Genomic DNA, 12,632 nt, shown 5'->3' on the forward strand with positions numbered 1-12,632 from the left:
GGGATAGTCCTAATTAAACCTCTTTCGTCCCACTTTTTCAGCTGCTTTAAAAATATCCCAGTTTCTCTCTCCTTCCATTTTCCCCTTTGTCCCCAGCTTACTTCAGTTACTGCAAACTAAATTCAAACTGCTTCATCTAGCTTGTGTGTTCTTCTAATAACTCTTATCATCTTTACCATAGTCTGACATTGCTTAGCCACACATTTTCTTTTTTTCATTTGTGAAATGTTAGCAGGTATGGATCTATAATCCAGTGTCCTAGATCAGGGGTAGGCAACCTTTTTGAGCCGGGGGCCGGATTGCTGTCCCTCAGACAACTGGGGGGCCGAAGCAAAAAAAAAAAATAATAATTAAATAAATTTTAAATAAATACACCAGGACAAATGTAGGACAACATTTTAAAATGGTGGACACTTTTTTTAAAAAAGTGGAGGACATGCCAAAAAAATTGCTGATTTTTTAAAAAATGTTAATATAAATGCATGTTTCTGAGGTGTCTATAGACAATTGCCCCCACGCGCGAGAGGCCAAAGGCCCCAGCGGCAATCAGTGGCAGGACCGGGCTGGGGCCGGTCCCAAGGCCTCGCTGGGCCGCATCCGGCCCGCGGGCCGCAGGTTGCCTACCCCTGCTTTAGACAAACATCACAGCATTCCATGTGTCGGGTAATAACAAAATAATAATAAATAAAATAAATCATCTTATGCTTTCCTGGAAAGATATGTAGAAATGTCTTCAGAATTTAGAAAGAAATAGTTTGGGGAAACACTAGAAACCAAGAGTAACATTCAGCTTTGAAATAATTCACACATTAACATTTTGTAGTTCCAAAGCCAATGTGAAAACCAGGGCAAGAGTGGGTAAAAGGTTTGGAACAGACTAGTTAATTAACTTGAATAGTATCACCACTTCCATATAGAGAATATAGAACATGTGCTGTTAAATTGAACTAATAAGTAACACTTTGGAGGGACATATTGTCCAATCCTTATTAATTACCATTGATCATCTTGTTATTTTCCTCAGTATTTAATTTTCCATTTGAGATCCCATTATAAAAGAAAAGACAGCAAGAGATGTGTGATGTATGGAAGTTCCCTTGTTAATTAACTCCTTGTTCTCTTGCTTACTTAAAGCCACCATCCTGCCTTACTTAAAGCCACTTTTGAGTTGTTTTTCACTGTGAGCATGTTATCCAAATACTGTTGTTAGGAGTGAAAAGTAGAGGGTGGGATTAGGACACAAGGCAGGGATCTATACGCTACATGTTTATGCACACAGAACAGAACATGCAGAGCTTTGCAGCTAGCCTGGTTTTTCTGCAAATGAAGGCAGGAAGGTACAGCTTTTCTCTGATAATAGTAGTCCACCCCTCTTACAAACATTTTAACCTGTTCCAAGTATTAGTGCGCTCCTTTAATCACCATAGCTAGTAGATGTCTCATTTGTTTTTATATCCAGCCCATAGGCTAACATCAAACCATCCTACATGGCACATGAACAGTCATTTCAAAAACTTTAAACAAGTTCTTACTTGTGACCAGTTCAGTCAGAGTCCCAAGGACAAATATCTGATTTGGCTTTGCTAGGACCCTCTGCTTTGTTGGTCTGTGACTTCTCTGTTTTGCTTTCAGCTGGAGAGCCAGAAGTGGGGCTGATACCTTCTGCCTCCCATGGACACACCTCTGAGAAGGTTTTGCTGATTTCGACAGTCTCTTTTTTGGTCGATGATGGTCCTTCCTCTGCTTCCCAAGTAAAGACACCTGCTGTTGTACTTTCACTTCTGCTTTTTGGGGAAACACCCACCAGTAAGCTGCTCTCTTTGCTTAAGCCTTTGGGTGGTGTGGTGTCTGGGAGGCTGCGACATAAAGGTTTGTGTCCAGCCAGACCTTCCTGTTTGCTCTGATATCTTTTCATACTTACTGTTGGCATCTCAGTCCTACTAGCATGTGTTGTGTGCCCTTCATCTTTAGTGGGCATCACAGTTTCCATTTCCCATGGGCAAATCTCTTCTTTAGGGGATGCTTCTGGGTGCATTGTTTCCCAAGGGCAGAATTCTGCTTTCCTGCTTTCTGTGCTGTCAGATTTCTTTGATGAAGCACTAGCAGAAGAGCTTGTCTCTGAGATTTCAGCAGCAGCTGAACTGTCCCATGGACAGATAGATTGTTGAGGACTGCTAGCTTTCTCTGGGGCTTTGAATGTTTTTCCAGGGCTTGTTGAACCCACTTTTTTAGCCCCTTTAGAAATGCCAGCCCTATCCTTACTCAGTGCTCCCTTTCCTAATGGAGCACCAACTGCCTCCCAGAGACACACATCAGATTTTTTAATAGCTGTAATACTTTGTGTTTCCCACGGACAGATTTCAGTTTTTAGACTTTCGACACTGTCAGATTTTACAGAGTCAACTGTGAACAAGTCTAAACTTTTACTCATGGGTTTGACTGACAGCTCCTCATTACTCTTCTGAGCGTGAGTGAGTCCTGGATGGCTACGAGTCTTCTCTACCTTTTTAGGTAAGGTTTCTCTTTCAGTTTTCATCACATCTGGACTTATTTTGCCTTTTGAGGTCTTTTTTCTTAACCCCTCATCAACTGGTGCTGCTTTTGTGAGGCATTCTTCTTCCTCAACTTCCCAAGGACATACTTCTGCTCTCAAGCTTTCAGTACTGTCTGATTTCTTTGAGCCAGCTTTGGACAGGGTTGGACTTGGACTGCTTGGTAGTTCCATGCTCTCCCAAGGACAAATAGATTCTCGAGAGCCACTCACTTTCTCCTCTGTCTTCAAAATTTTTGTCATTGGTGTGGTGGTTGTTTCCTTTCTGGAAACCATTCCCTTATCCATTTTTAAGGAATCCCTCTCTGATGGTCCTTCAGCTGCTGTCCTTGGGCAGATTTCAGTTTTAGCTTCTGTTGGAAGTTCCTGGAATTCCCATGGACAAACTTCTGCCTTTAGACTTTCAACACTCTTAGATTTTTTGGAACTCACTTGCAACAAGTCTAGACTTCGGGTGCTTTTGGCAGGTGGTTTGTCAAACTCCATACTCTTCCAGACGAAGGCAGGCTCTTGCTGGCTTTTCGACTTCTCTATTTTCTTAAATGATGTTTCTTGCTCAACTTTCTTTGAATCTGGACTTCTCAAAGGCAGCTGGCCCTTCTTTCTTCTAGAAGCTTCAACAGGGCTTTGCCTCATGTTCCCTTTTTCAAAGGGGGCTGTGGCTGCTGTCCATGGGCATATGTCTACTTTGGGGGTCATTTCCTCTTCTTCCATGACCTCCCATGGACAAACCTCTGCCCTTAGACTTTCAGCACTATCAGATTTTTTTGATCCAGCTTTGGAGAGAGCTGGGCTTTGACCAGCAGATCTTGCTAAAGGTTCCTCAAGTTCCATGCTCTCCCATGGACAGATGTCCTCACGTGACCTGCTCAATTTCTCCATTGCTTCAGAGATGCTCATTGGAGATGAGCTCCTGCTGTCTTCCATTTTGGAGCTCCTGCCATCATCATCCCTTTTCAAAACATTTGCTTCAACCTCCCAAGGGCAGACCTCTGTCTTTAAGCTCTCAGCACTGTCAGATTTCTTTGAAGAGATTTTAGACAGTTCAGGTTTAGCAGTAGGTTCACTAATGGTGTCCCATGGGCACACAGGTTCTTGAGGGCTGGTTATCCTCTCCACTGTTTTAGAAGAGCCTGTTTGCTTCAGTAAAGGTTTCCTGTGGTTTTCAAGAGTTCCTGCAGCCATCAGCAATGGTCTCTTACTTACTGGGCTTTCAGACACTTCCCATGGACATACATCTGCCTTTGGGCTGGGTTCAGCTTCTTGACTTTCCCAAGGACACACATCTGCCTTGAGGCTGTCAGTACTACTAGATTTTTTAGAGCTGACTTTAGATAGGCCTGGACTCTTTGCAGTGAGCCCAGATGATGGGTCGTTTGTGTCGATAGTTTCCCAAGGGCAGACAGATTCTCCAGGACTGCTTACCTTCTTTGGAGCTTTAGCCACAGTATCTCCAGTCTTTTTTGTGGCTCCATCTGTTTCATCTCTTGTGGGTTTTGTAGCTGATGGAGCTGGAATCACCTCCCAGGGGCAGATTTCTGCTGTTTTAATGCTGACTTCAGTGCTCTCAGTTTCCCAAGGACAAACAGAAGACCTTTGGCTTTCCACATTATCTGATTGCTTTGGTCTGCCTTTGGATAGATAGATGCTCTGGAGCTTAGGCTTAATAAAGACTGACTTGCTTTTACCATTGCTTTCTTTCTCTGGTGCTGTAGCAATAACTTCTTTTTTCTCCTCTTTGGACTGTGCATTTACATCCTTTTCCAATCCTCTTTTCAGTGTTAGGATGTCATCATTTTCCCAGGGACATATGGTTGCTTTAATATCTGTTTCCTCTTGTATTTCCCAAGGAGCAATTTCTGCTTTTTTACTTTGCAAACTGCTGGGTGTCTTTAAGTGAATGTCACTCACATTTAAAGGATCTGAACCCGGCTTCAGTAAAGCATCCTCTGATTCAGTGTCCTCCCAGGGACAGACAGAGTCCTGCCTTATGCTGCCCTCTGGTGTTTTAAGAGGATGCGATGCTCTCATTGTGATGCCTTTGGAAGGTCCTCCTTCAACCTGCTTCTTCCCTTTTTCCAGTGTGGGTGAAGTCACTTCCCAAGAGCACACTTCTGCTGTTTCTGTTTCCCAAGGGCAGACTTCCACCTTTTTACTGTCTCCACTGCTTGATCCCTTCAAAACTGCTTTGGGGAGTTCTGGTATTTTGACAGCAGGTTTTGTAGAAGAGTCTTCAACACCAGCATTTTCCCAAGGGCAAACTGAGCCTCGATGGCTTCTGTCTTTGCTCTCCTCTGATAATGGACTTTTGAGCTTTCTGCCTTCGGCACCTCTGGAGTCCTCTGTTGAATCTTCTTTCAGTTTCTCTGGTGGTGTATCACTTGTTTCCCAAGGGCATATTGTTGCTTTGACATTTACTTTGTTGTTGGATTCCCTCTCAGTTGTTGCAGTTTTAGTGTTTGTTCTTCCTGGCAATTCCATGGTCTCCCATGGACAAATTGAGTCTTCTTGGTAGTCCTTTACTGCTGCTGCTGCTGCTCCTCCTGCTGCTGCTTTGGGGGCAGTCCTCTTTTCCTCTTTGGAAGATCCTGTACTGTCCTCCCCAGGTACCTTTTTCTTTGTTGGGGGTTCTTCCACCTCCCATGGGCAGATCTGTGTTTTAACTCTGAACTCTAATTCTGGGTGAAAAGTTTTGCTGCTCTCAATACTCCTGTGTTTGTTTTCATCTATATTTGATACTTCTGAGCTCTTTTTAAAGTCTTTCCTCAGTGACAGTTCCTTGATATTTTTGGAATCATGCTGGGTGCTCACCTTCTGTTGGGTTTCATTTGGATGAGCCTTTGTTGAAGATGTATCTCTCTTGTATCCATCAGAAGGCTCCACTATTTTGCCTTCTTTTATGATTTCATCCTGTGGCAAGGCACTGATGATTCCCCAGGACTGTTTGTCACTTCTGGTGCTGGCTCTGACCTCCTCTACTTCCCAAGGACATGCCTCTGCTATCTTGTCATCTGTCTTCATGATTTCCAATGAAATGTCTGAGGTTTTATTCTCTCTCTTTTGGTCTTCATCTGTAGTCTCCCAGGGGCACACAGATTCCCTCTGGCTCTTGGTCCTTTCCAGCCTGATACTAGCAATTTCTCTAGCAATTTTTGAAGCCATTGCTTCTGCACTGCTTGTCCTGCCCTGGGCAAGGCCATCTGGACTCTCCTCCCAAGGGCACACCTCAGGTGTTTTGCTTGGACTGTGCTTTTGTGAACTCAGAAGTGCTTCATCCTCTTCCTCTTCATCCCAAGGGCAGATGGTTGCTTGTTTGCTAACTAATTTTGCTTTGGTGCTCCTGGATATTACCTGTTGCCCTGATGATCCTTCAGCAGGCATCAAGGATGTTTCTGCTAGTTTGGATTTTTCAGTCTTTCCATCCATGTCTCTTTCACTTTTTGTTTGGTTTTCCTCACTATCTTTTCTTGCTTTTATGGTTGCCTTTATCCTCGACCGATTAAATGCTTTTATGGCCAGACTTAAGCTTTTCATGGAACTTTTGGGGATGGAGGCTTGAGGACTTTGGGACTGTTTCTCAGGAGAGCTCTTCTGGCTCTCTGAATCACTTGTGTCTAGTTCTTTCTTTTTTGGAAGAGGCATTTCCATGACTTCCCAGGGGCAGACTTCTGCAGCAATGGAGGCCAGTCTGGTTAGTCCGGCTGGGGAAGAAATTGGCACACTGTTTTCTGCCTGCCTGGTACTTTCCATCTTAGTCTTTTCAGGAGATTCCTCTGTTTCTTTTGGACTATCTGCCAAAACTGGACTGTCTTTAGGGTCTCTTTTGGGGGACTGGGAGGATGTCTGTATTTGGTCTTCAACATCCCAGTGAACAACATCTTTCTTTTCAAGGCTGTGAGTCAAACTTTGCTGTCTGATAGGTGGTTCAGGTGGTATCTTCTTGCTGGCATGGTGTCTTCTCCCAGTCAACTCAGAAGTGTTGATGCTGACACTCCTGATGGGAGCATATGTCACATGTTTCTGGGACCTACTTTCTGAGGGCGTTGATGGGGCTGTCGCAGATTCCCATGGGCATGCAATATCTTTACTATCATGGGCATCTTCCAGAAGGGAGCTCACAGTTCCTTCTGAGGTGTCATCCACCTGTAGCTCTTTCACTGCTGCCTCTGAGGTAATATCACTAACCTCAGTGTGCTCAGAGACCTCACTTTCTGTTGTGGAGTCTTCTACAGCTGCTTTCCTCTCTTTGTCTCGTGCTAGTTTACTGCTCTCTTCTAAGTAGGCCCTGCTAGTTAGAAGCAGAGCTTTTTCTTTGGCACTGGTGACAACACTGAGGGATTTTTGTAGAGGAGAAGGCTTGGGGTGCAGAGGTTTCCTTTCTGCCATGAGGTTGTGAGCACTGGCTGACTTATAGACCAGAGGGGCTGAGTCATCAAGAGAGTCACTGTTGGATCTCTCTGAGGCTTTCTTGGCTAATTTTTTCCTCATCATTGAGTCCAGCAAAGGAGCTTCTTTGCAACTGTTGTGCCTAGAAGGCAAGCTGTTTTCCTTGGCATCCCTCGTGTGATCATAGGTGCTGTGGGACTTCTTTAGTGATGAGCCCACCTTATGTTTGGAAGAAGAGTCATCTCTCAGTTTCACACTTGAGCTGCCGGTGTCCAAGTGTCTCCGCTTGTAGGAGCCAGTGTGACTCCCGGTCCCTCCACCCACAGACCCATCTTTCTCCTCTTTGCTGCACTGCCGGGACACAGACTCAGGGATCTCAGTGATACGCCTCATGAGAGAGCGGCCTAGCCCTCTTTTTGAACTTCTCTTCTTCTGAAGGTGAGGGTTGTTGGCCGTCATCTTCTTGGTCTTGTGAACCTCCAGTTGCGTGTAAAGCTTTTTGAGTTCATCCTACATGTTATGTGTAGTGGGGAGGGGACAAGTGCAGTGAAAGGGAAGGAACACAGATAAAAAGGGGAGGAAGGGGAAAAAAAAGAAAAATGCTTATTCAGTCAGAAGCATAATGACAATGACTGTGTTATGAGGTGGACTGAATGGGAACACTACTAGGTTTATGAATGCACAACTTTCGAATGCTTGGTCTACATCCTTAGGATGGCTCTTTACTTCAGGAGCAACTAAACATTACAAGCCTTGTGGATGTGCCAGATGGCAAAGCGCTGTCAAATTACCAATCTACAATCCACTCTGAGAGCCTTTGTGGCTGAACAGTGGGGTATAAATACTCTAAATAAATAAATAAACACTGGCTCCATCTTAGTTACATGAGAGATCCAGTTAGCCCCCTCCTTGCTCTCTTTTTGCTTCAAGACTAAGGCCTTTTTATTCATGCAGGCATTTGTCTGGTTTTAATAATGTGACAAAGGTATTCAAAGTGCTGTGCTCTATGTTTTTTTGTTTTAATTATGGTGTAAGTGTATTTCAAAATGTATTTTAAACCATTTTTAACTATGTGCTTTTAACAGAACTGAAGTTAATTGTTTTTTTAACTGTTCTAATACTACATATTTAACTGAACCTTTAATTTAAATTTCTAAGTTGCTTTGGGTTCCTTGGGGGGAGAATGGCAGGAAATAAATAAATAAATAAATAAATAAATAAATAAATAAATAAATAATTTAAAAAAGTATTTTAATTGGGAAGGGTTAATTCAATATTCAGTGTCTATCCCAGATTACGGCATGCCTTATATCATTTGCAGGAGAAGGAATTTTGGTTAAAAAAAAAAGATGGAACTGCACAATGCATTGTGGGTTATTGGATTCTAGGCTAGTGCTGAATTTGTATCCAAGATAAGTAAGCTACGGTTTAAATTAGGGGTAGGCAAAGTGCAGCTCCCACAAAAATGTTATGTAACTGTAATTTAGTGCATGCTTCACCGTTGGCTGTGGTGACTTTCTTTATCACTGGCTTAGGTTCTCTCAATTATGAGGAAGCTCTAAATGCAAATCAAATACAACCAGGACCATACTAAATGTCAAGTTGCACATAATAGGTTATTACCCCCCCCATGCTATGTGGCCTCTTTAAAATATCTCAGGGTTTCAGCATGTCCTCATCTTGTCTGTGCGTTAACATACAGCAGAGAATGGAAGCGAGTCTTAGATTAAAAGACTCCACTCCTGTGTGCTCAAAGCTTTGTTTTGAGTCAGGGCTCTGCACAGCCTTTCATGTGCAAGCATGCCATACCCATGCAACCTCTCACTATAGCAGCAGCAAAAAGAGGTGGATGGATCACATGGATAAATGGGGATCAAAATCTTGCTATCTGTGAAGCAAACATGCTAGAGCTGTGACCCATGCAAGGAGGGATGGTGATCATCCCAGTATTTTAAGCTTCCTTAAACTTAGTCTGCCTGTTAGTCTACCTGGCCCAGTGTTGTTTGCTCTCCTGGTAACAGTTCTCCAGGTTTTGAGACAGCTCTGAATCCCAAGCCCTACCTGGAGATGCCAGAAAATGAGCCAGTGACCTTCTCCGTGCCAAACATATGCTCTGCCACTGATCTATGTGTCTCCCTCGCTCTCACACTTCATCTAAGGACTGCATGGGTAACAGAAGTCATTAGGTACATGAACATGTGCTGTTAATGGCTTGCTTGCCTTCCTACGCCATCCCCGTTGGCTCCCCACAACCAGCACCCAGGGAAAGAAGAAATGAGACTCGTTCACACAATGTTCACACAATGAACTGCATGTGGACCACCATCTCCACCCCACCCACTTTCATGATTTGAATTAATGTAAGGTAGTGGAGGTCAGATGGTGTTTTTTTGGCTTCAGGAGAAAGACTGCAAAAGGCAACTCTTACTCTGCACAGTTTCTGGCATAGCTAGCGTCAAAAGAAGGTCCTGAGTGTTCCACCCACCCGAATGTCATCGGGGTCAAGACTGTGTTCGCTCCACGCTGATGTGATGCTACTGTTCAAGTAGGAGCCTGAGCGCCTTATGTCCAGCTCATCTTCATATACCTCGGCAGCAATCTCCTCTCTCAGTGGTGACCCGGCATGCAGGAACTATGTGCAGGAGATAGAATGGAAGATATTAAATGTCCTTGAGGAGTACCTTATAGGCAATGTTCATTTTAAAATTCTACCCTACTCAGAAATGATAGCAACTTAGAAGGAAATGTTAGCAGCTTGAGGAAGTAACCAAAAGGTACCTGTTCTACAATGGGAAAATAGCCTGTGGGAGTCTAGCGTTAACAGAGAGAGACACTCAGCAAGTTTGAGAGGTATGTCATAGCCATAGTCGGGATGCTTTGTATTATATGTAATTTATGACATGGAGTTTCCTTTGAATGGCTATATGAGCCATAATAGATTCTCATGCGTTTCCTCTACAGCTTAATGGAGTGTTATGGGAAGATATCATAGAATCGTAGAGTTGGAAGAGAACTTATGCTGACTGTAGCATCCATATAAAGAATAAACATGGACATTTGTAGTACAATATTATGTCCTTAACACAGTTTTTACATTTCTTTTTCCTATTTTTTGTTTGTAGACATATTTTACATATGTAACAATTTCAGTATAAGTGTGCAAAGGGACCTTTAAGACTAAGGCTGCATCTGCACTGCAGAAATAATACTGTTTGAGACCATTTTAACTGCCATGGGTCAATACTATGGAGTTCTGTGAACTGTAGTTTGTTGAAGCTCAGAGCAGAGCTCCAGTGCTACAACAAACTACAGTTCCCAGAATTCTATAGCATTCAGCCATGGCAGTTTAAGTGGTTTCAAACTGGATTATTTCTGCAGTGCGGCTGCAGCCTGTCTGAAAGAAAGAAACTGGTAGCATGTGCTTTTGTACTCCTGAGTCTGCTTCCTCAACTTCTGCATTTCGGAAAGTAGACTCCATTCTATGAAAACTCATGCTACCAGCTTCTTTCTTTTAGTTAGTCACAAGGTTGCTACAAGATTCTTTTGCACACTAATTTTTTAGACTAAAGTGGCTATGTCTTTGATATCAGTATAGTTTTTTTAAAAACAGAATAAATACATTTTTAAAACAAATGTCAGCCTGCCCCCTCTCAAAGGCTTAGAAATTAAAACATACTTATATTATCCCCCCCAATGGCTTGGGACCCACCACTTGAGACCATCCAATGAACTGACTGAGAGGGTTTGGCCCTGTTAAATGCCTCAGAGGGAGCCATCAGGCAGACCCAGCAACATCTTGGACTGCCTGAAGGAAGAGGCCCCTCCCTCCTCAACTGTCATCTCGGCCTCAGAGGGAGCCATCAGGCAGACCCAGCAATATCAGGGACTGCCTGAAGGAAGAGGCCCCTCCCTCCTCAACTGTCATCTCGGCCTCAGAGGGAGCCAGCAGGCAGACCCAGCAACATCAGGGACTGCCTGAAGGAAGAGGCCCCTCCCTCCTCAACTGTCATCTCAGCCTCAGAGGGAGCCATCAGGCAGACCCAGCAACATCTTGGACTGCCTGAAGGAAGAGGCCCCTCCCTCCTCAACTGTCATCTCGGCCTCAGAGGGAGCCATCAGGCAGACCCAGCAACATCTTGGACTGCCTGAAGGAAGAGGCCCCTCCCTCCTCAACTGTCATCTCGGCCTCAGAGGGAGAGATCAGGCAGACCCAGCAACATCGGGGACTGCCTGAAGGAAGAGGCCCCTCCCTCCTCAACTGTCATCTTGGCCTGAGAGGGAGCCATCAGGCAGACCCAGCAACATCTTGGACTGCCTGAAGGAAGAGGCCCCTCCCTCCTCAACTGTCATCTCGGCCTCAGAGGGAGCCATCAGGCAGACCCAGCAACATCAGGGACTGCCTGAAGGATGAGACTTCTCCCTCCTTTAACTGTATTTTGTATTTTTTACGATTTTACTGTACACCGCTATGATCATCGCGGAATAGCGGTCTATAAATAAAACATATTATTATTATTATTATTAAACAGAGGATAGGACTTCTTCATGAAATGCCTGTTTGCCTTATGGAATTCCACAGGATGTTGCAACAGTAATTGTTGGAGAAAGGTTTAATAAGGCATAATGATCTGTCCCTGGGTGTTAAATATACAGTCGGCCCTCCTTATACGCGGATTTGCCATGCACGGATTTGAGCATATGCACATGGCAAATCTGGAAGTTGTCCCCAATGGCGGCACGCGTGCATGCGCGCCGCCATTGTGGACAACTTCCCTCCCCTCTCCTCCCCCCAACTCTTTCCTTCCTTCCTTCCTTCCTTCCTTCCTTCCTTCCCTCCCTCCCTCCTTACTTACCTTTTTTCGTGGTGCTGCGTTGCTGCCGCCACCGCCGCTGCCTCGGCCGTAGCAGGGGGGAAGGCCGGGTGGGGGTTTTGGAGGCCAAAAAGCCTCCAGCCTGCCACCCAGCCCTTTTATGGCAGCAGTGGCGGCAGTGGAGGACCAGCGCCTGAGGCCTCTTCGGCCTCCTCTCCGGCGCCGCCGCCACCACCAGCACCTCTGTGCAAGGGCCGGGGGATGGGCTGGAGGCCTCTTCGCCTCCAGTCCGCCACTCGGCCCTTGCATTGAGGTGCTGGCGGCGGCGGCGGAGAGGAGGCCGAAGAGGTCCCAGGCGCTCGTCCTCCTCCTCCTCTCCGCCGCTACAGCCAGGGGAAAGGCTGGGTGCTGCTCCTGGAGGCGTCAACGGGACTTGAACATACGCGGATTTTGGTATACGCGGTGGGGCCCGGAACGGAACCCCCGCGTATACTAAGGGCCGACTATAATTAGGTATGGATAGACCAGTATTTTTCTAAACTATGTCTGTTTTGCATATATTAAGTCATATGTTAAGGAGCCCTGGTGGAGCAGTGATTAAATGCCAGTAATGCAGCCACTCACTCACAAACAATAAGTTTGCGAGTTCAATACCAGTGAAAGGGCTCAAGCTCGACTCAGGCTTGCATCCTTCCAAGGTCGCTAAAATGAGTACCCAGATTGTTGGGGGCAATTAGCTTACACTTTGTAAACCGTTTAGGGAATGCTTAAGTGCACTGATAAGCGGTATAGAAATGTATTTGCTATTGCTGTTGCTATTGCTATGTCAGTTCTATTTTTAATTCCCCCCCCTAAAAGTTCATTTTCTAATAATTGCCCATATT

At 44.9% G+C, this 12,632-nt stretch overlaps 1 protein-coding gene across 2 annotated transcripts in view; it reads right to left on the minus strand.

The window, feature by feature from the left end:
- Window positions 1-513: 513 nt before the first annotated feature.
- GPR179 (G protein-coupled receptor 179) overlaps window positions 514-12,632 on the minus strand; it is a 47,255-nt gene continuing 35,136 nt past the window's right edge. For both annotated transcript variants that reach the window (XM_089531782.1, XM_089531781.1), the window contains 2 exons: window positions 9,423-9,569; window positions 514-7,447 (listed from right to left, as the gene is read on the minus strand). In XM_089531782.1, coding sequence (XP_089387908.1) covers window positions 1,544-7,447; window positions 9,423-9,569 — 6,051 coding nt within the window. In that variant the 3' untranslated portion in view covers window positions 514-1,543. The remainder of the gene's footprint in view (window positions 7,448-9,422; window positions 9,570-12,632) is intronic.

This window comes from Sceloporus occidentalis, unplaced genomic scaffold (assembly GCF_023333645.1).
Source record: "Sceloporus occidentalis isolate IW3139 unplaced genomic scaffold, rSceOcc1.0.p SCAF_7, whole genome shotgun sequence".
NCBI lineage: Eukaryota > Metazoa > Chordata > Lepidosauria > Squamata > Phrynosomatidae > Sceloporus > Sceloporus occidentalis.